This window comes from Phodopus roborovskii, unplaced genomic scaffold, assembly GCF_943737965.1.
Source record: "Phodopus roborovskii unplaced genomic scaffold, PHOROB, whole genome shotgun sequence".
In the NCBI taxonomy this organism is placed as follows: domain Eukaryota; kingdom Metazoa; phylum Chordata; class Mammalia; order Rodentia; family Cricetidae; genus Phodopus; species Phodopus roborovskii.
In genome coordinates, this window is record NW_026126469.1 from 17,997,398 (window position 1) to 18,017,865 (window position 20,468).

Genomic DNA, 20,468 nt, shown 5'->3' on the forward strand with positions numbered 1-20,468 from the left:
CTTCTGGTGGCTCTAGGGCAAGACACAGTACAGTACATTCTCTGCACCGTCATGAACATAGAGGTGGCAGCTGCATGCTAGGGATGAGGTAAAGGAGTCAGGTGGTGGGGTCCAGCCCCGTCACAGGTCCCGGTTGCCCCGTGTTGAATGCATCATGGGGTCCAGCCCCGTCACGGGTCCCGGTTGCCCCGTGTTGAATGCATCAGAGGACACAACGCTGGCTTGGTCCTTGCTTCCTCCTGCCTCACCGCACTCCCACACCTCAGCCAATGCTGGAGCCTTGGTCCTTGGTGCAGCCGAGTAGTAAACCTTCAATAGGAAAGGCCTAGTACAAGGCGATTAGGTCCTGAAAATCACCCTGGGGAGGGCTGGAGCCCAGGCCCAGTGGCCCTGGGAGTGAGCTTTTATAACACGAGGCTAGCCTGTGCCCTTGCCTCTTTTGCATTTAGTGGATGGGGTTGTTTTCTGTTTCTCTGCCATTTGACCTAGCCGAGGGACCCTGACCTAGAGGCCAAACAGATAAGGCCAATCAACTTGGACTTCAACTTCTAAAACTGTGAATAGTATAAGTACTGTGCTTGTTCAGGCCAGCTGTGGTCACGCATGCCTGTAATTGAATTTGGGAAGCAGAGGCAGGAGGGTCATTGCAAGATCTGGACCACCAGGACTTATAGCAAGATTATCTCCCAAAGGAGGGCTGTTTGCTAATGTATGCAAAGCATCTACATAGCTCAGACTGTGCACTCTACAAATATATAATATTCTTTAATAAAAATGAGAGTTATCAGATTTAGCAAATAAAAAGTAGAGGATGCCTGTTAAAATTATGTTTCCAACAAGCTACCAGCACAACTAATTTTGTAGTTAAGGATGGCTCAGGAAATATTTAGGACATCCTTTTACTTTTTAAAAATTATTCATCTGAAGTTGTAACATACTTGATACTCTGTGTCTTGTCTAGTAGCCCTGGTCACAATTGCTGAGACAATGAGAACACAGAATGGGGCGTTGACAGGGCAGGGAAGGTGTCCCGGGACACCATGCTGTGGCTACCAGAAAGCTACCTTTGTGAATGGCAGAACTAGATCAAGGACGCTATTGCAATTTTCCACGAGTTTTCAATGAGCTCTTTGGTTTGGATTCCGTCACTTTGGTACCAGGGATAAAAAGGTGACTGGTCCTTCTTCAGGCTTACCTGAGAAAAGGAACAGGCACTTTCCAGCTGGTTACAGGCAGCAAGGGCATCCTGAGGGGCCACTGAAGGACAAAGAGAACTCTCTGGGGCCCCACATGCCAATGTCCTTGCTCATTCTTCTCTGCTTTAAGGAGGCTTTCAGAAACCTCCCGTGGACCATGTGAGGAGCTAAATGGCCAGAATGACAGATAGTAGCTGGCTGGCATGCTACACCACTTTAAACTTTATTGCCACTAGAAAGTGATGTGGTATCCGCTCACTTGCAGTTGGAGCACACCCATGAATTGGCTACCAGGCAATGCTTCACACAAGGTAACCTTGTCAGAAAAATCCCTCATGTTGTTCTCTTATGCTTTAGAGTCACAGGTAATAAGGCAGGTGGTCTTATTTAGGTTCACAAATGCTTTCATCTTTATGAAATGTGTGGTGGTGGTGGTAGTGGTGTGTGTGTGTGTGTGTATGTGTGTGTGCGCACATGCACACACGAGCACTCACTTATGCCTATGAAGGACATTAGGTCACCTACTCCTCATTCTATGTTTTATTTCTCTGACACAGGGTTTTTCATCAAACCTGGAGATTGACATTTGGTTAGATCCTCCTGTCTCTGTCCTATCCCTGCTAGTGCTGGGGTATTGGCTTGCATATGGCCATGCCTGGCTTCTCATACAAGTGTTGGGAGTCTGAACATGGGCCATCATACTTCTGAAGCAAGCTCTCTTAACCACCAAGCCTTCTCCTCATCCATGATACTGCTTTTCTACACATCCCTTCAGAATCCCAATGGCTAGAGAATTTTCTCTATGTCCTGCTCCTTGATGACTTGGTGACATTATTTCTGCTAACTTTGACCCTCTCCTCCCTCCTCCACACAATTATAATTATACTCTAGAATTTCCAAATACTTTCAATTGGTCTATCCTATATTTTATAATTTTTCTGATATACAGTAGTAATCATCATCAACATTGTGCGTATGCAACTAATATGAAATTGTCCTCTGGAGTAGGTGTCACCAATTTAAGAAAGTACAAAGTGAGAGAAGAAAAATTACTCAGTGGCAAGGGCTCCTTAGCAGTGATACTGTGGCCAAGTAAGCTAGCTGCTTTCCCTCCATGCCTTGTCGCAGCACAGCTTGTGATTACATCATCAGTTACACGGTTTATGGTTACATCATCAGTTGTACAGCTTGTGATTACATCATAGGTTGCACAGCTTGTGATTATGTCATGGTGTCTCAGCTTGTGATTACACCAGCAGTTGCATAGCTTTACCACACTGCTGAGAGCTCATTTCTTAGCTTTCAGAGCCAACTGCCGTTACTTCAGGGACATCTGCTCATGTAGCCTACCTTAGTCACTGTTCTATTGCTGTGATGAAACACCATGACCAAGGCAACTTATAAAAGAAAGCACTTAATTGGGGACTTGCTTATAGTTTCAGAGAATGAGTCCATGACCATCATGGCAGGGAGCATGGCAGCAGACAAGCAGGCATGATGCTCGTGCAGCAGGTGAAAGCTCACATCTTATCCAGAAGTGAGAGACTGGACTGGCATGGGCTTGCCTGCCCCCAGTGTCATGCCTTCTCCAACAAGGCCACGCCTCCGAATCCTTCCTAAACAGTCCACCAACTGGGAAGCAAACATTCAAACATATGAGCCTATTGAGGGCATTCCCATTAGAATCACCACATCATCTATTCATTAACTCATCATCTATTCTAGTCACTCAGAAACACTCATGGACCCCTCTGTGTAGGGCTCTGTGCTCAGTTCTGTAACTACAGATACACTCAAATAGTATTTATCCTGAACAAAGATAACTTAAGAAACCCCAAAAAATGCCTAAATTATAACACACTCCGTCAAGTGTTAAAACAAAAATGTAAGCAAACAGATGAAGAAATCAGCCCCTCTCTAGGGAATCAGACAGAGACCTGAAAAGGTCCCATCTGAACTGGGCTCCTGGGAATGAGTAGTTTTCCAGGTGAAGCGACCCATGAAATGAGATTATTCCTGCAGGAAGGAATCATATCAGGTGTTGCTTGGGAGGATGAGACACACCAGTAGAAGGGGCGCAGGGTAGAGGAGCAGGAGCTGCAGGACCAGGGTGAGGGAGCAGCAGAGGCCACATCATGAGACCTATATACCAAGCAGTCTGTCTGTCTTCTGGGCGGCAACGGAAGTGACTCTGATGTTGGAAAGGAAAATGTTAGAGATGATGTGAAAAGTAATGGAGGAAAAATAATTTCATTTCCATAAAATAAAAGCAAAAATATTTTATGCACTTCTTTCCATGCTAATAACTACAAATCAAGTCCTCTGGAAGAGTAGTGCGTGTTCTGAGCCATCTCTCCATCCCTGAGTTATTTTACTTTCAGTTGCATGTGGTGTGTGTGTGTGTGTGTGTGTGTGTGTGTGTGTGATGAGGCATGTGCACAAGAGTGCAATGTTCATTGAGGCCAGAAGAGGGCATCAGGTCTGAGAGCTAGAGTTACAGGCGGTAGTGAGCTACCTGACATGGGTGCTGGGAACCAAACTCTAATCCTTTGCAAGAGCAGCAAGCACTCTTAACTGATGAGTCATCATTCTAGCCAGGAATTTCTGTAGATTGAATAAAATGAGATTGTATTTAATATCTACTATGTCTAACTAAACTGCCTTATTGGAATAGCTTGGGCTTTTTTGAGTTTTGATTTGGGGGGGGTGGTTATAACTAGTTCTATATAGAGTCTTCATTATTTTCTTGAAATAAACTAGGAATGAAATATCTGGGTTAAAGGGATATACATTTTCAAGTCTTTAAGTTGTCAAATAGTCATGTTTGCCTTCAAAATCCTGTATGAGTTTCATCCATGATAAAAATATTTATTATTGTCTGCTCTCTTATTAGTATTAAAAATTATATAAATCCTTACCTATCTACCAGAAACACAATAAATAATATCTAACTGTATTTATTTTCCCATCTTTGGTAGCTGAGTCAAATTTTCTTCTTCATGGGAAGGCATTCACAGTCTTCTGCGAATTACCACTCTTCACTGTTTATAGCACGATAAATAAAAGGCAAGAGACTGATAATGGGGTTCAATCTTCAAGCTGAAGTTCAGAGAAGCAAAGCAGCCAAGCCAGTAGATCTTATCTCTACTCAGGAGGCAATCCTGCCTCCACAAATCCTCAGAGGCAAAAGCACTGAATTCCTGTCTCCTCCTCCTTACATTCCTTTTTCCACTCAGCCAGATCCTCCTGTCTCCACCTCCCTAGTGCTGGGATTAAAGACCTGTGATCCCAAGTGCTGGGATCAAAGGCATGAGCTCTGTTACTCTTCCCTCTTGTGTAGTCCAGGGTGGCCTCAAACTCAGAGAGATCCATCTGCCTGTCTCCTGAGTCCTGGGTTTAAAAGTGTGTGCCACCACTATCTAGTTTCTATAGCTAACTAGTATGGCTGGCTTTGCAAACTGATCTCCAGTGTCTTTATTAGATCATAAACAATATATCACCACAACCGTTTGTCTATCTTTCTGCTGGGTTGTCTCTCTGTTGTCCTATAGGAGGAGCTCTCTGTATGCAAGGACACTGTTCTGGTTAAATGGGAAAAAATAGATTTTCCCCCCCAAGTCTGTTATCTTTATTGATGCTAAATATCCCCTACTAACTTTACTCTTTGTGATAGGACACATTTTTATAAGACACATTTTGTTATTTATTTTGTGTTCTGGAAGGGAAGATAGCATATGTTGTTGAGGTCAGAGGACACTGTAAGGGAGCCCATTCTATGCTTCTATAATGTGTGTCCTGGGAATCAAACCCAGGTCCTTTGGCTTGGCAGCTGGTACCTTTACCCAGTAAGCATATTCCGAGCTCAAGAGACATCTCAGAGTGCTCCTCAGCACACAACATGGTCTGTCTTTTATTTAGGGACTCACCAAACACACCAGGGTGAGGGTTAAGAGTTATTTGCTTCCTGCCCCACTCGGAGAACAGAGAATATCAGTTGAGTATACACACCCACCCCCTTTATCCAGAGCAGCTGTTTGCTGTTTTCATTGCCTATTTAACATAATTATGGAGTAACTTATGTCATCACTTCAATGCTGGAGATTAAACCCATGCTTTGCTCACACTGAGGACTCAGTTGAGAGCTCTGAAACTGCACTGTATCCCCAGCACACAAAGTACTGACTATGTGCAAGGTGCTAGGGACGCTACAATGAACAAAAGACTTCATTATAGTTGGAGGATTCTGGTATTAAAGACCAATAGAAAAAATACATTCTAGATCAGGAATATCAAAGCAGAGTGGCGGTCGGTATCGGGTAAGAATGGTATTGTGGGTAGGGCACATTGCCGAGAGGATGATACAGGTGGAGAGGGAGGAGGTACTGAGTGGATATCTGCAGGAAAGGCCTTCTAAAAGCAGACTCAACATTACACACAAAGGCCCCAAGACCAGAGCAGGTCTGGTGCATCTAAAGCTTAAGGCTTAGCAAAGCAGTTGGTGGCTTGCAGCGGGGGTGGGGGGTTGGGGGGGTGATGCAGCGCCTGTCTTTCACAGTTCTACAGACTGTTGCCCAGACTTGGCTTTTCCTTTGATGAATGGAAGTATGTGAAGCACAGGCCTGCCGTGTGTTAGGAGAAGGTATCTCCAGGTAATGTCTGGGAACAGGACTGGGTTTTGGGATGGGCACAGGTACAAACAGGGAGGCTGGAGTAATACACAGATGAGAGACGGTGGCATCTCAGACCACCTGGGCAAAGGCAGCAGAGATGCTGAGTGTCAGGTGCTGGGTGTCGTTCGAGGACGAGAAGGCGGTTGCATTTCCTGGTGTAAGATGAGAGAGAAAGGAGAACTAGTGGTTCTGAGAATCTGGGCTGGAGCAGCTGGAGGGTGCCAGTGGAATGAACTGAGCTGAAGACAATGCAGCAAATTGGATTAAGAATTTCAAATCCAGGAGCGCTGAGTGTGTGGTGTCTCCTCGACCACGTGGGCGGGCTGACTGAGCAACTGGACATGCGTAAGCACTGGCGGTATGTAAGAGCTGCTATTTCAGGGTTTTTTTTTTTTTCTTTTCCTCCCCTCCTATTCTTCCTTACTCTTTCTGTTTCCGTTTATTGGTTTTCCAAAAGTTTAAAATCATAAGCAAGTTATGCTTTTATGAGAGAAAAAAAAACACATTTAATTTTTAAATAATGCCAGGTGAGCAGGAACTATGGCAGGAATAGCTGCATTTTATAGACTTCTTTTAAATGTGCTCAAGTCCACCACTTGACATTTAAATCAATTTGATGTTCTCTGAGCTCCTCCCTCACTCACACCAGGTTTACCAAGGCTCAAAGGGTCTGAGATAAACAAATATGATCTCTGCCCCTGAAGGAGTTCTACATGGTTGGGATGTGGCCAGGGTGTTAAAGGCTTAGTCATGGGGTAGTTCCTCAGTAGGCAGAGTTTTTAGGGGATGGAGCCTAAGGGGGAATTCTGAAGTCACTGAGGATGTGCCCTTGGAGGGAATTAGGTGCCCCAGCTCCTTCCACTACCTTTGTTTTTTGCTTTCTGAGCACAAAAGTAGTAGTTGGCTCTGCCAGACACGTCCACCTGATACATAGAGCAAATGGATTGCTGCCCTGTTTTGACCTGATCTGGGGCCCAAAGGAATAGGTTTCCCCTATTTTGACCCAGAACCTTCTTAACTGTGAGCAGAAATAAGCTTTTCCTCATTGCAAGTTGATGATCTCCTATTTTGCTCTAGTGACAATAAGTTGATTAACACAGAGCTCAGGGTTCAACAGGCTCCAGGGCAAGTCTTGGTAAATGCCAAACCAAACCAGGCCACAGGAAAGCAGTCCCCAAATTCTCACACAATAAAAAACATCTAAGGCACATGGGCTCACTGTAGGTAATCTCTGGGCCACACTGGGTGTCAATTTAATACAAAATGGAAGAACACAGATGAGTGGTCAGTTTTCCCTTTATTGAAATACAATAGCCAGTCAGAGGAAGCGAAGGACACCCCTGGAAACAGGCTAGCTCTCCCCCCTTGCACACACACACAGGCATAGTGGACCCAGGTCTTGTGGTCAGGAATGGGGCAAGGTTCTCACGTCAGCTGATCTTCCTAGGAACCCTCTGGGTCCATGGCACAGTACCACAGCTTTGGTTGGTTTGGGGTCCGGGCCACAGGCAGCATTTACTTTTCTTGCAGTATAGAGGACATGCCTGGCTGCAGTTAACATTCTTCAGCCCCTTCTGATGCTCAGTAAGGACACTTGAACAAGTGGCATGTGGGTGTGCAGTTCACAGCTGAGCTAGAAAGCAAAAGAACAGTTCAGGTGCTCAGCCTATCTGCCCGGAAGCCCACCACAGGCCAGGGACAAGAAGGGGCAGCAGAGGGACAGCAACAATGTTTCCTGGGCCTCTCCGGTGAGAACAAGGGCCATTTAAAACACACAGCAGCTGTTTTCGTTCCATACGGGTAAAGTGTAGTGGGCTGACTTATCCAAGCTCACACAGCTAAATAGAACCCACTCTCAGATCTGCCTGCTCCCTGTGCCTCACTCCCTTGGCCCGATCTCAACAAAAATCACTACACTTAACAAATCCCATAAAATAATAATAATAACAAACAATAATAGTCTGTGGCAACCACATGTGCTCTTGCTCCTGCCTCTCAGGTTGCTTTCTGACCCCTGAAATAGTTGCCAAGTCAGGTGTCAAGTCTATGTTCCACGGTGGCCTTCCCCTCCTATAGGATCCCTGTTTCCTATAGAGGAGACACCTGTCATCTATTTGTCTGTCCTCTGTCAACTCAGATGCCTCGTAGACAGAAATCCTCATGAGGGTCGTTTCAGGTGACCTCCTTGCTCCTAAGAGAATTGGAAGACCTAGATATGTGTTCCCTCCTAATTCCCCAGGGTAGTGAGCGGTCAGTTGGATGCTTGTGCTCAGAACTTTGACCCTGCAACAAGCAACCCAAAACAAAGTGCCAGGGGGAACCCATGTGACAGCTCTTGGAGTGTGGTGATGGCTGACAGTGCCCAGCAAGAGGACAGTGTCCCAGGGGGCGTGTTCCCAGCAAGAGGACAGTGTCCCAGGGGGCGTGTCCCCAGCAAGAGGACAGTGTCCCAGGGGGCGTGTCCCCACACTTTTTCAAAGCTGCTCTTCTGTCATTCCTTTGTGTCTGTCCATCTGGAGTCCCCTCCCTTATTTGCAACTGAGAACTGCTTTTTTGTTCCCCATCCATGTCCCTTAATTTCTTGGAAGCCTGGACATCTAGAACCTGCCATAAATTGGATCTGTGGCTGGAGACACAGCTCAGTGGTTAAAAGCACTTGTTACTCTTGCAGAGGACTTGTGTTTGGTTCCCAGCATCCACATGTTGGCTCGCAACCATCTGATACCCCAGACCTGGGGGATTTGGTACCCTCTACTGGCCTCCACAGGCACCTAGCATGGACATAGCACATAGACACACATACATACACATAAAATAAGATAAAAACAAAAATTAGATGTGGGAGTGGGGATTTGATTACGCAATGAAAAGGGAATAGAAACAAATCAAAGCAGCAGACAGGACCAGATGGTGGCAGATGTCAGGCCTCTTTTGCCTTCACTGAGGGATCCTACTGGTAGGTATACCACCCACTTCCATCTGCTAATGGACTATCTCACTTGTCTATCCTGGCTGTAGGACTTTACCTCTGGCATAAGGCTGCCTGTCAGCCTCTCTTTCAGGTCTGTCCTTTCAAGAGATAACATTGAACCTGAACTACTGTGGTCCTCATTGACTATGAAAGGTGCTAGCTGTAAGACTGAGATATTTGGTGGAACAGGGTAGAAGGAGCAGTCTGTCTTAGGTGGTATCCCAGGTCGGCTCTCACTGTTCACAATACAGGTAGAGCTTGGACATTTCACAAAACCTGTACTGAGCTAGGTCTATGGCCTTTATACTGAGCTGACCCAGTCTAACCTTCACAGCACCCCAAAGGCCTTGGCCCAAGAACAAATGGCCTAGACTTATGGTATACAAATACTCCACCATCTTCCTCACTGTCTAGCACATACCTCCAAGGGGTTTCATATCTAGCATCCCTATTTCCTGTCCTTTCCCATCCGTGTGATTTTTATTGGATGTTAGTTTTGTCAGCTTGATGCACTCTAGAATCACCTGGAAGAGTCTCAATGAGGCATTATCTGGATCAGTTTGGCCTGTCTATGGGAAACTGTATTAATAAGCTATTTAATTTGGGAAGAGAGCTAGCCCACTATTGGTGGCACGATTTCCTTGGTTTGTTTGGGTAGGGAATGTAGAAGAGTGGTGAAGGGCTGGACAGTGGTGGCACTCACCTTTGATCCTAGCAGTCAGGAGGCAGAGGCAGAGTTTGAGGCCAGCCCGGTCTACAGAGTGAGTTTCAGGACAGCCAGGGCTGCTACACAGAGTAGTGAGGATAGGCTGAGTAGTTTTTCCCTCTGTGATACGCCCCCTCCATATGTACAGAGAAAGACCGTGAAGAATGACGTGCACAGCGTTGCAGAGGAAACACTCTGATTAGTTTGTAAGTGACAGTGGAAGAACCACCTGTAGATTTCCCAGTCTTCACTGATGGGAGATGTCATTCTGTAAATATGTTTCTTTTATTGGTTAATGAATAAAACACTGTTGCCAATAGGAAGGCAAGATAGGCGGGACTAGGAGACAAGGAGGATTGTGGGAGATGTAGGAGGAGAGTCAAGATGTAGAGACTTGAGAAGAAGAGGTCTGGGCCCTCTCTCAGGTAAGATAAGGCCACATGGAAATACTTAGATTAATAGAAATGGGTTAATATTTAAGACAGAGCTAGCCAATAAGAAACACTAATAACTGGCCAACAGTTTTATATATAATACAGCATTTCTGTGTGTTATTAGGGGCTGACGAGGCTCTGGGACCAGGCTAGCAGAAAAACTGCTTGTAACACTTCACCTTTTCCGTGTGAACTGCCAAGGGCTCTGCTTACTTTCCCATCAACACTGCTGACCTTTTCAAAGGACAGAAAGGGCCTTATAGGGCCTGAAGAAACTGGATATGGGGGTGGGAAGGTGCATTACCGAAAGGGAAGGGAAGGATCGAGAAGCTAGGCAAGATCAAAGCCAGACATGAGCCCCAGGTTCAGCTCCTAATGCTCTTTTATGTAATACTATTTTGTGTCATAGTCTCCCTTCTGGGTCCTACAGGTGCTTCCTGGGGTCCCTGAGAGCCCTCCCTTCTCACCTGACACACAGCTCACCTGGTGCATCAGCTTCTCTGTGGCTTTTGGCTCAGTGAGGTCCTGAGGGGAGGCCACACTTAGCCTGACTAGGAGAAAGCCTCCATCTTCTCCTGAAAGTTGAGGATAGATGAAAGATGACAAAAACAGTCATGTCATATCCAACCTGGGCCCCTCTCCTCATAGGTCCACACTCCCATTTGTCTTTTGTTCATTGTTTTGTCTTTATTTATATTTTTGAGACAGGGTTTCTCTGTTTAACAGCTCTGGAACTCTCTTTGTAGACCAGGCTGGCCTCGAACTCACAGAGATCCACCTGCCTCTGGAGTGCTGGGAAATAAATCCCAGAACTTCATTTATTTCAGATGACTTTTAAAATCACTAATCTTGGAGATCAGGAAGCAGAACAACATATCCTTAGTCCCTCACTAACTATAGAAAACACCTCCCACGTGGGCTTTGAGGACAACCAGTCGAGTAGGCTACCTCCCAGACTTGGAGGGCAGTTTTGCTAAAAGAACTGACTCTGCTTGGATCTGCAGGTGTCTGGTAAGCTTCTAAAACAAGAAGGAAACGCTTGACCTTTCTACCTCTACACTTTATTTGTCTCCTTTGCCACCTTAATCTTTGGGTCAGATTTCTGTTTAACTTTATAAACTATTCATATTAACCATTTGATAACTGTTTCATAGAAACGGTAATACAAAGTTGATTTCTCTTAAATCTACCTCATATAAGCATGACTAAGATAACAGGTCATTGACTTAGCTCCTAGAAGTCTCCGGAATCCTTTTTCATTACTCCTGCACCTTCCTCCCCTCCTTAAGAGACACTTTCGATTACTGAGAGCCCCAAGATGCTCTGGTTTTCCGGATGAATCTTTTCGCCTGCCACAACAACTTGTCCTTAAGTCCTTAGCCTTTTGGAGTGATAGAAACAAAGGTTGGTGGGCCTCCTGGCTTTTTTCTTGCACCTAGTGCTGTGTGTCTGTTTCCTCTGGGTTAGGAATGATAACAGATGTCTGAGATCATAGCAGCTGTGACCACCTATAGAAGACCATTACCAAATCAGATCTATAAACAGGTCTATATAAACATTCCCTCATGTGGGGGTCAGGGAGGCCCCGCCTCTCCCCAAGGTTACATAAGAGGTGGGACTCTTTGGTGGTATGACTGCCTCAGAGCCATCCAGGCTTCTGTAGATAACACCAATGAGTATCTTGTTTTATCAGGCTGGACTGGGTAGACTTATGAAAGCCATTGCTCTCTGGGGATATATAAATAAACATTACTTTATGGTTTTTTTGAGAAAAAAAATCTTGTGACAGCCAGTCCTGGGCCAGGGATTCCTGGGTTAATCCTAGAAGGGCCATTGCTGCTGTAGAGAAATTTCCCTAGACCCCCTGACTTGGCACTGACTGATTTTGTGCCTGATGGTCAGACCAAAGAAATTGATTATCTGTGAGGTTATAGATTTGGAATTCAAGTAGAGTAAATTTCCTTGGGATGTGTGCCCAGAACTCTCTTCTGAGTTTTTGAGGTGGTTCAATGGATAAAGGGGTCGCAGAACCAGCCTGGTGAACTGAGTATGGTTCCTGGAGCCCACATAAATGTAGAAGAGAAATGATTATACAAAGCTGTCCTCTGAACTCCTGATGTATACCATGACACATGAATCCTTGTTCCCACCACACACACACACACACACACACACACACACACACACACACTTATACACACACATGCTCACACATACACATACACACACTCACACATACACATGATTATGATGATAAGGAAAGGGAGAAGTTAGGGAAGAGAGAGACATACGAAAGAGAGGGAGAGAGAGAAATAAATGAAAAGAAAACTATTCCCCTCCACCCCAAGGCCACCCTCTTTGTGAGATGAAGCCATCTGGGATCCATTCTCCATGCAGACAGACTAGTTTTGTTAACAGAGTGCTCTGTGGGAGTAGGAACAGCAAGGGGACTTGTGCCTAGAACCTGGGGACCAGCCCATATGTGTGGCTTCACCTGGGGACCACCCCATGGCATGTGGCTTCATCTAAGAATCACCCCATGTGTGTGGCTTCACCTTTGGCATGCCATCAGTTCCCAAGGAAAGTCCACTGAGGCAAGTTTTGAAACTCATTATGGGTAAGCACCCACGAGAAGGAAACAGTTGGTTTTCTGTGGTAACACTGCCTGGACCAAATGTTCTTTAGAACCAAGGTAGGAAAAGGAAAATGTTCTGAAAATGGATCTTAATAATAGCATTGGACAGAACTCGATTTAAACTCGACAATATAAGCTGCCCCTGGAATTTCTAGACATTTCTTTGGTGTGGTGTCTGCAGCTACTCTTGCACGTTTATTGAGTTCATGACAGCAACTGTCCAATCAGTGGTCTACCCCCTTTGCCAAGTAGATTCAGTCACCTCTTTCTGGTGTCATAGTAGCCTTTGTCACTTTGTCAGCTTGACATGGGCCTATACACACATGAGAAGAGGGAATCCGGCTGAGGAATTGCCTCCATCAGATTGTCCTGTGAGCAAATAAATCCTTTCCTCCACAAGTTGCTTTGGTCCTGGTGTTCATCACAGCCACAGATAGAAAACTAGAACATCTGGTAAAGACATTTTGGAGTTCTGCCTACTGACTATGAAGTATTTTTATATTATTTTTGCCCAGAATATAAAAGATATTCAATAACATGGTTGTGGTTAAATATTTTGGTTTTAATTTTTGTTTTGGGTTGGTACCAGTTTTTTGATAGGGTCTTACTATGTAGATCAAGCTGGCTTCAAACTCACTGTCTTGCTTCTGCCTTGTGAGTAGTGGTTTTCAGGCCTGTGATATCATTCCTGAAGATGTATGATGGGTAAAGACGGAGTTGACAGAGTTGATAAAGATACAAGAGAGATAATAGAGATAGAGATGAAGATAAAAGATGCTGCTGGTAGTGATGGACATAGAAAGAGATAGAAATGGTAGACAGAGGTAAGAGAGATAGACAGAGATCAAGACTGAGGTGGAGATGACATTCACAGAGATGGTGGAGACAGAGACACAGAGACATAGAGATGACAGAGACTGGGATTTTTCAGGGCTTGGGGTCAAATGTAGGGTCTTAGGCACGCTCACCAGTGTCAAGTGCTCTGTCACTGAGCTTTATCCTCAAAGCACGATTAGCATTTTTATTTCCCTTGTCCCAAAAGATAGGACAAGACAAAGATACCCAGGAATGAACCACAAGGACAAAGCTAACAGCAGGGGCGGATGCTCCAGGCTGCCCATAAGCTGCTCTTAACACAGAGCTGCTGGCAGCGAGCCTCTGAAGAGCTTCTGTCTTTCAGAGATTAAGATTTAAATGCCCCCAAATGTCGTTCTGATGGTTTGTCTAAAGTCACTCTGTGAACTCCACTTCAGTGTCCTCTGCAAGCTCACATGGCTCACAGGTTGCTTGTCCACATTCTTCCTCCCTCCTGTATGGGCATGGCTGGCGTAAGGGCCAAGTCTTTTAAATAACATTTCAGATCTCACCTGAAGCACAGTAGTCGCTCAACAGTTGATACGGTAGAGGTTAGATCTGGGAAAGACGGAGCTCACTCAGATGCTGCTGATGCAGCCCCTCCCCAGGCAAGGTGAAGAAACTGAGGCTCAGAGATAGGGACAGGCCAAGGTCTCTCAGGTTAAAACAGAGTCAGGATCTCAGCCACATCTCAGAAATCCAGTTTTACACTCTTCACATATATGTCAGTCACCACGTCACGTGCATGTCATTATATCACGTACACATCACCTACACATCATGTACACATGCCCATATCACACACACACATCCCTACATCACGTACACATCCCTACATCATGTACACATCCCACATCACACACACACCCACATCACATACACACCCACATCAATACACACCCACATCACATACACACCAACATCACATACACACCAACATCACGTACACACCCACATCACATACACACCCACATCAATACACACCCACATCACATACACACCAACATCACATACACACCAACATCACGTACACACCCACATCACATACACACCCACATCAATACACACCCACATCACGTACACACCCCCACATCACATACACACCCACATCACGTACACACCTCACATACACCCCCACATCACATACACACCCACATCACATACACACCCACATCACATACACACCCACATCACATACACACCCACATCACATACACACCCACATCACATACACACCCACATCACATACACACCCACATCACATACACACCCCACATCAATACACACCCCACATCACATACACACCCACATCACATACACACCCACATCACATACACACCCACATCACATACACACCCACATCACATACACACCCACATCACATACACACCCACATCACATACACACCCCACATCACGTACACACCCACATCACATACACACCCACATCACATACACACCCACATCACGTACACACCCACATCACGTACACACCCACATCAATACACACCCACATCACATACACACCCACATCACATACACACTCACATCACATACACACCCACATCAATACACACCCACATCACATACACACCCCACATCAATACACACTCACATCACATACACACCCCACATCATGTACACACCACTACATAACATATACATATTAACTGCCTATTACCAGCCCACCAGAAGATTGTGAAATCTTAGGGAGAGTGTACAACACTGTCCTTGAGCTCCTTCCTTCCTCTCAACTCCTTAAGAATACTCCAAACCTAACTCCGCAAAGCTCACACATGGGGGTTTCACTTACCTGGACCGTGTTTTGTGGTTCTCCTTGTCCAGGCAGCGGTGGGTGTAGGTGTTGGAGGCTTCACTGCGGTCTTTGGTGAAGCTGTGGTCTTGGCTGAGGGCACGTTTGGTTTTTTGCTAGTACTAGCTGTAGTTGAAGAGACAAAAGGAAGAACATGACTACCTGTGAGGAAGGAGCTGCTGGTCATATCGTCTGCGGTTAAAGTCTCTGAGGTAATAGAGTTCTTGGTGGTGGTCCCTGCTGAGGGACTGCTGTCTGAAGTTGAGGAACCAGAGAAGGAGGTTGCTTTTCCCATTGTTGACCTGGGGACTGTAATTGTTCCCAAGACCTCAGTGTGGCCTTGTGTCTCAGTAGAGAGCGCTGAGGTCTTTTTAAGTGGGTTCATACTAACTGTCACCAAAGTTCCATCGGAGGTGGGAATCTGAGCCACTGTTGTTTCTCTTACTGTGACATGAATAGGGAGTGTGCCCTCAAGGGTGGTAGCAAGGACTGAGGTGCTGGATGCTGACAGGGTCCCAGGTGAGCTTGTGGTCTTGGGGCTAAGTAGTTTTGCCTCTGGGGATTGAGGCCAAGTTAGCATCTCAGACGTGGATGAGGCTGTAGCTCCTGTAGGGCTGTGATTTGTGTCTGGGGTCCCAGAGATGACAGATGTTTCTATTTCTGTGATACAGGTGGTGAGCTTAATGTGGGTGATGCTGAAAGCAATTGAGTCCTTGGCTGGAGTTGCAATGTCGGGTTCCAGGACCCGTGAGCTGGTGAGGACCCCACCTGAGCTGTCCGAGGAGGAGCTGCTCTCTGAGGACAGGGATTCGGCTTCTGTGGAGGTGTATGCCAAGGTTAAGAGGTCAATTGTGATCTTCCTTGCTTCTTCAGAGCTGTCATCAGTACAGAGGGTGTCAAAGATGGCTTCTATGGGATCACTCACTGTGCCAGACTTGACAATGCTCATTCCAGTTCTGGGGCTGCCACTTGTAGCCAAAGTATCTGAGGTATCTGTAGGGATGGGGTGCACAACCGTGAAGTTGGAAGGTATTCTTATTGCAAGAGTTCTGGTCTCTGTTACAGAGGAAATGGTCTGGGTCTTTAGGGTCAATTCAACAGGGAAGATGGTCTGGTTCTTTAGGGCCTCTGTTGTAGGGAAAGTGGTCTGGCTTCCCAGGGTTGATGCTTCAGGGGAGGTGGTCTGGATACCCATGGATGATGCTGTAGGGGAGGTGGTCTGGGTACCCAGAGATGATGCTGTAGGGGAGGTGGTCTGGGTACCCAGAGATGATAATGTAGGGGAGGTGGTCTGGGTCTCCAGGGATGATGCTGTAGGGGAGGTGGTGTTCCTGGTCTCTGGTATAGGAGAGATTGTCTGGGTGTCTCTGGAATTGACTTCTGAACTGGTACTGGTTGCAATTAAGGTTTTAGAAGCAGTTTCAGCTTTCAGACTTTGAGTGTCTGGAGGAACACACTGAGTAAAGGCGGGCACTTGTATGTTGTCTGTTGTCACCAAAGGAGCTGGACTGCTGATGCTCAGGCCTGTGACGGGTAAGAACACTTGGTGAGTCCCCAGTAGGCTGACTTCAGGTGAGCGTTTGCATTTATGCCCTGGGTGCTACCGGACTGCACAGAGGGTCATTGTCTATATAAACAAGATGAAGAAGGCAACGCAGAGAAGCCATGGCCTTCACAGCAGCTCCAAAGACAGGCTACCCTGACTAGTGCCCTCTCAAGTTCTGATAATCCCAGTGAGGCCAGGCAGCCCCAGGATCCCCTCTGATCATCAGGGTGCAGTTCAGTGTCCTAGCATTGTGTTGTCAGGGGTGGGCAAAGGAGCTGTGAACTGCAGAACAGGAATGAGGACTTCCAGAACCTTCTGTAGGAACTGTGTCACTCCCCCAAGAGTAATTTGTCCACCCCAAAAATATTTTCTTATGGAAGTATTTCCTTAATATTCAAGAATGACCTACAGTCTCATCTTTAGAGGTAGCTGGTAGGGTAAGGGAAAGGAGCCCCAGCCTGAATGTAATGTGTCCTAGGAAAGAGAGCAGTCAGAGAGCTGAACAGTTCACTTGGGTAAGGAGATTGATTAGGTGAGCATGAGTGCACACGTCTGCAGGAGCGGTGACTGCCTTCTTCATAGACCTCCCCCACTCTCAGGTCCAAGCTATCTATTTCTCTGAGCCTCCTGGTCCACGGAACCCAGCCCAGGTCACAGGATGTTGCTACATTCCTCCTCCATACCTCCAAACTTGGGGTGGGGAGAATGTGGCATGGAGCCGGGTTTGAGTCTCCTCTCTGTTCCTTGTTCTTCTGGGTACTGACTCTGTGACACAGGCCAAGTCTCTGGGCTCCAAATGGAGTGAGGTTGTAAGTTTGCCATTAAACAGAATGGAAATGCAGCATACATCTGGTCAATTGTAAGTGTATGGTCCAGGTTTAGGCACTGGCAGCAGCACACGCTGGCTCTGGGGATAATTACTCTCTCTCTCTCTCTCTCTCTCTCTCTCTCTCTCTCTCTCTCTCTCTCTCTCTCTCTCTCTGTATTGATGAGCTCTGCGTTTGATTGAAAGTCCCTATCTCACGAACTAAGGTGAAAGAGCCTTCAAGGATTACTCACGATACCAACCTCGGACCTCCACATACAACGCACACATGTTCACACACAGCCAAACACATGTGAATCCACACATATGTAAAAACCTTTTTTTTCTCACACACACACATAAAATGGGGAAAATAATTAAATAGATAGATAGATAGATAGATAGATAGATAGATAGATAGATATAGTCTATGTAGCAAGTTCCAGGCAACCAGCCAGGGTCCTGCATAGGAATACTGGGTCAATAAGTAAACAGAATTAAAAGGTTCTGTCTAGTGTGATGTGTCAGTGTGTGGTCATCACTGTAACAATACTGATACTGTGGGGTCACGTACAGCATAAATAGTAAGTACAGGATAAATGAGATATCTCAACACTCTCTACTCAGTTTTGCTATGAACCTAAGTTGCTCTGAAAAACCATCCATTTAAAGCGTGTGTGATGAGTTTGGCATAGTGCCTGTCAGTGACACACCACTGTTAGCTCCCATCTTTCAGAAAAGGTTACCTCTCTCCGAATCTCCCTCTGAGTAGTTTGTGACAAAATCTTCATTCAAAAGGTAAACTTCAGAGAATAACTGTGCTACCTAACAAACTTGGATGAACCGGAGCTTCGCTAGGCCATATTTGTTGGTTTATAGTGAAATTATCACCAGCTAGCATCTTCCTGCCCCTCTACCCTCCCAGCCCACTGTCCCATGCCTGAAGACTAACTCCCAGACTCCCTTACAGTGGTGGCTACGTGCCGCCATGCTTAAGCTGACACATCTGTCATCCTGCACACTTGTTCACAGTGACCATATTTTATGTTCAGCAGGCTGTTATTTGCAATTAACAAAAATGCCTACCTTGCCCACAGAAGGCTCTTTGCCAAAACTCACACCCAGAGTCCTGCCAGAGAGGACCCTCAGGCCCCGCCCTGTCCCTTACCTGCAGAGCTGGCAGTGACTCCTGCCTTCCAGCAGAAGAAAAGAAGATGGACAGCTAAGCCCCAGACAGAGCCCATCCTGCGCGCACTGACCACCGCTGCCTGACAGACCTGCCTGCTACCTCTCCTCACCACCCTTTCCTGCTTCCTCAGTGCAGAGAGGAGGGGCAGCTGCCTGCCCAGGTGTGACTGGGTAGGTTCCAGGATGCAGCCAGGTGAACAAGGGAGGGCTGACACAGGCCTCCCTTCCACCTGCCACCCCTACCCCCTGGCCTGGCAGCCTAGCCTCTCTGATTTGAAGATAGAGCATCATTCATTCCCACTGCTCTGGGAAGGGTGAGGGAGAGATGATGTTTACCCCACACATCCATACCTGGGGGCTGGACTTCGTGGGTAGGACCCGAGTTTCTCTGCTGAGTCTGGATTTTATTGGTTCTAGGGATCAAGGGCAAATGAGAGAACCTTTCCGAGTGTCTCCGGTACATCGCGGGTATTCATAGGAAACATGCCTCCTCCCCTACCGGCAGATGTGAATGTTCCTGTGTCTCAAGGGGACAGTGTTCCAGTGTGGGGCAGGACTCTCTCCTCTAATATCTTTCTATTTTCAACATCCTGGGATTTTGTCTCCACGTCAAAGCCAAGACCACATTCCTAGCCAGTTTCAGGTACCAGGATGTGGTGCCATGCTACACTGAGTCCAAAGGTCTGGGAAGGAGGACCAACGTGAGGGAAATGACTCAGGGGCACTTAGGAGTGAACTGTATTTCCAATGTGCTCCCCTCGAAATGAGGGGACTCATCTCTCAAGGACCAAGGCCAAGGGCTCCTACGGCCACATCTGCTGACTAGACAAGTTCCTTGGGGATTTTTAGTAAGTGCATTTGGATGAAAGTAGTTCTTGGATGGAGCGGATATGATGGATGTCATAGACTCACAGGCATGATGGATGTCACAAACTCACAAAACCAAGAACCAGAAAGAAATTTAAAACTGTATCAAAATAGTTGTCCTGTGTCTGGCTCTGTCCTTAATAGTGGAAGAGAAGCTGTGTGATCTTAAACAAGTAGCTTGCCCACTCTGGGCCTTAGTCAAGAAGAGCTCTGAGGGCTCCTTGGCCCAATAGTCTGGGATTAGCTGCTGGATATGTGACACCATCATCTAAGAATTTTACTCCATACTGAGGTGACAGGCTGTGCAGCCTAGGAAAAAAAGTTGTCATCATCATCTTGTCAGCCTCTTCAGAAGGACTGATGGAATCTGTGTAGAACCACCTGCTACTTGGAGTTGAGTGTCCTTGGAACACAGTGTGTAAGAATACAGTGTGTAAGAACATAGTTTGTAAGAATAGTATGTAAGGACACAGTGTGTAAGAATAGTGTGTAAGGACACAGTGTGTGAGAATAGTATGTAAGGACACAGTGTGTAAGAGCAGTGTGTAAGAACACAGTGTGTGAGAATAGTTTGTAAGGACACAGTGTGTAAGAACAGTGTGTAAGGACACAGTGTGTAAGGACACAGTGTGTAAGAGCAGTGTGTAAGGACACAGTGTGTAAGGACACAGTGTGTAAGGACACAGTGTGTAAGGACACAGTGTGTAAGGACACTGTGTAAGAGCAGTGTGTAAGGACACAGTGTGTAAGAGCAGTGTGTAAGGACACAGTGTGTAAGAGCAG

General features: G+C 46.2%; 1 protein-coding gene across 1 annotated transcript; it reads right to left on the reverse strand.

Moving 5' to 3' along the window:
• Positions 1-7,385: 7,385 nt before the first annotated feature.
• On the reverse strand, positions 7,386-18,924 carry Muc20 (mucin 20, cell surface associated). The gene is made up of 4 exons (XM_051191356.1): positions 18,799-18,924; positions 15,280-16,803; positions 10,461-10,552; positions 7,386-7,499 (listed from the first exon to the last, which is right to left on the reverse strand). The coding sequence occupies exons 1-4, from the start codon at positions 18,872-18,874 to the stop codon at positions 7,431-7,433; spliced, it is 1,761 nt and encodes a 586-aa protein (XP_051047313.1). The 5' UTR covers positions 18,875-18,924; the 3' UTR covers positions 7,386-7,430.
• Between the last annotated feature and the right edge of the window lie 1,544 nt (positions 18,925-20,468).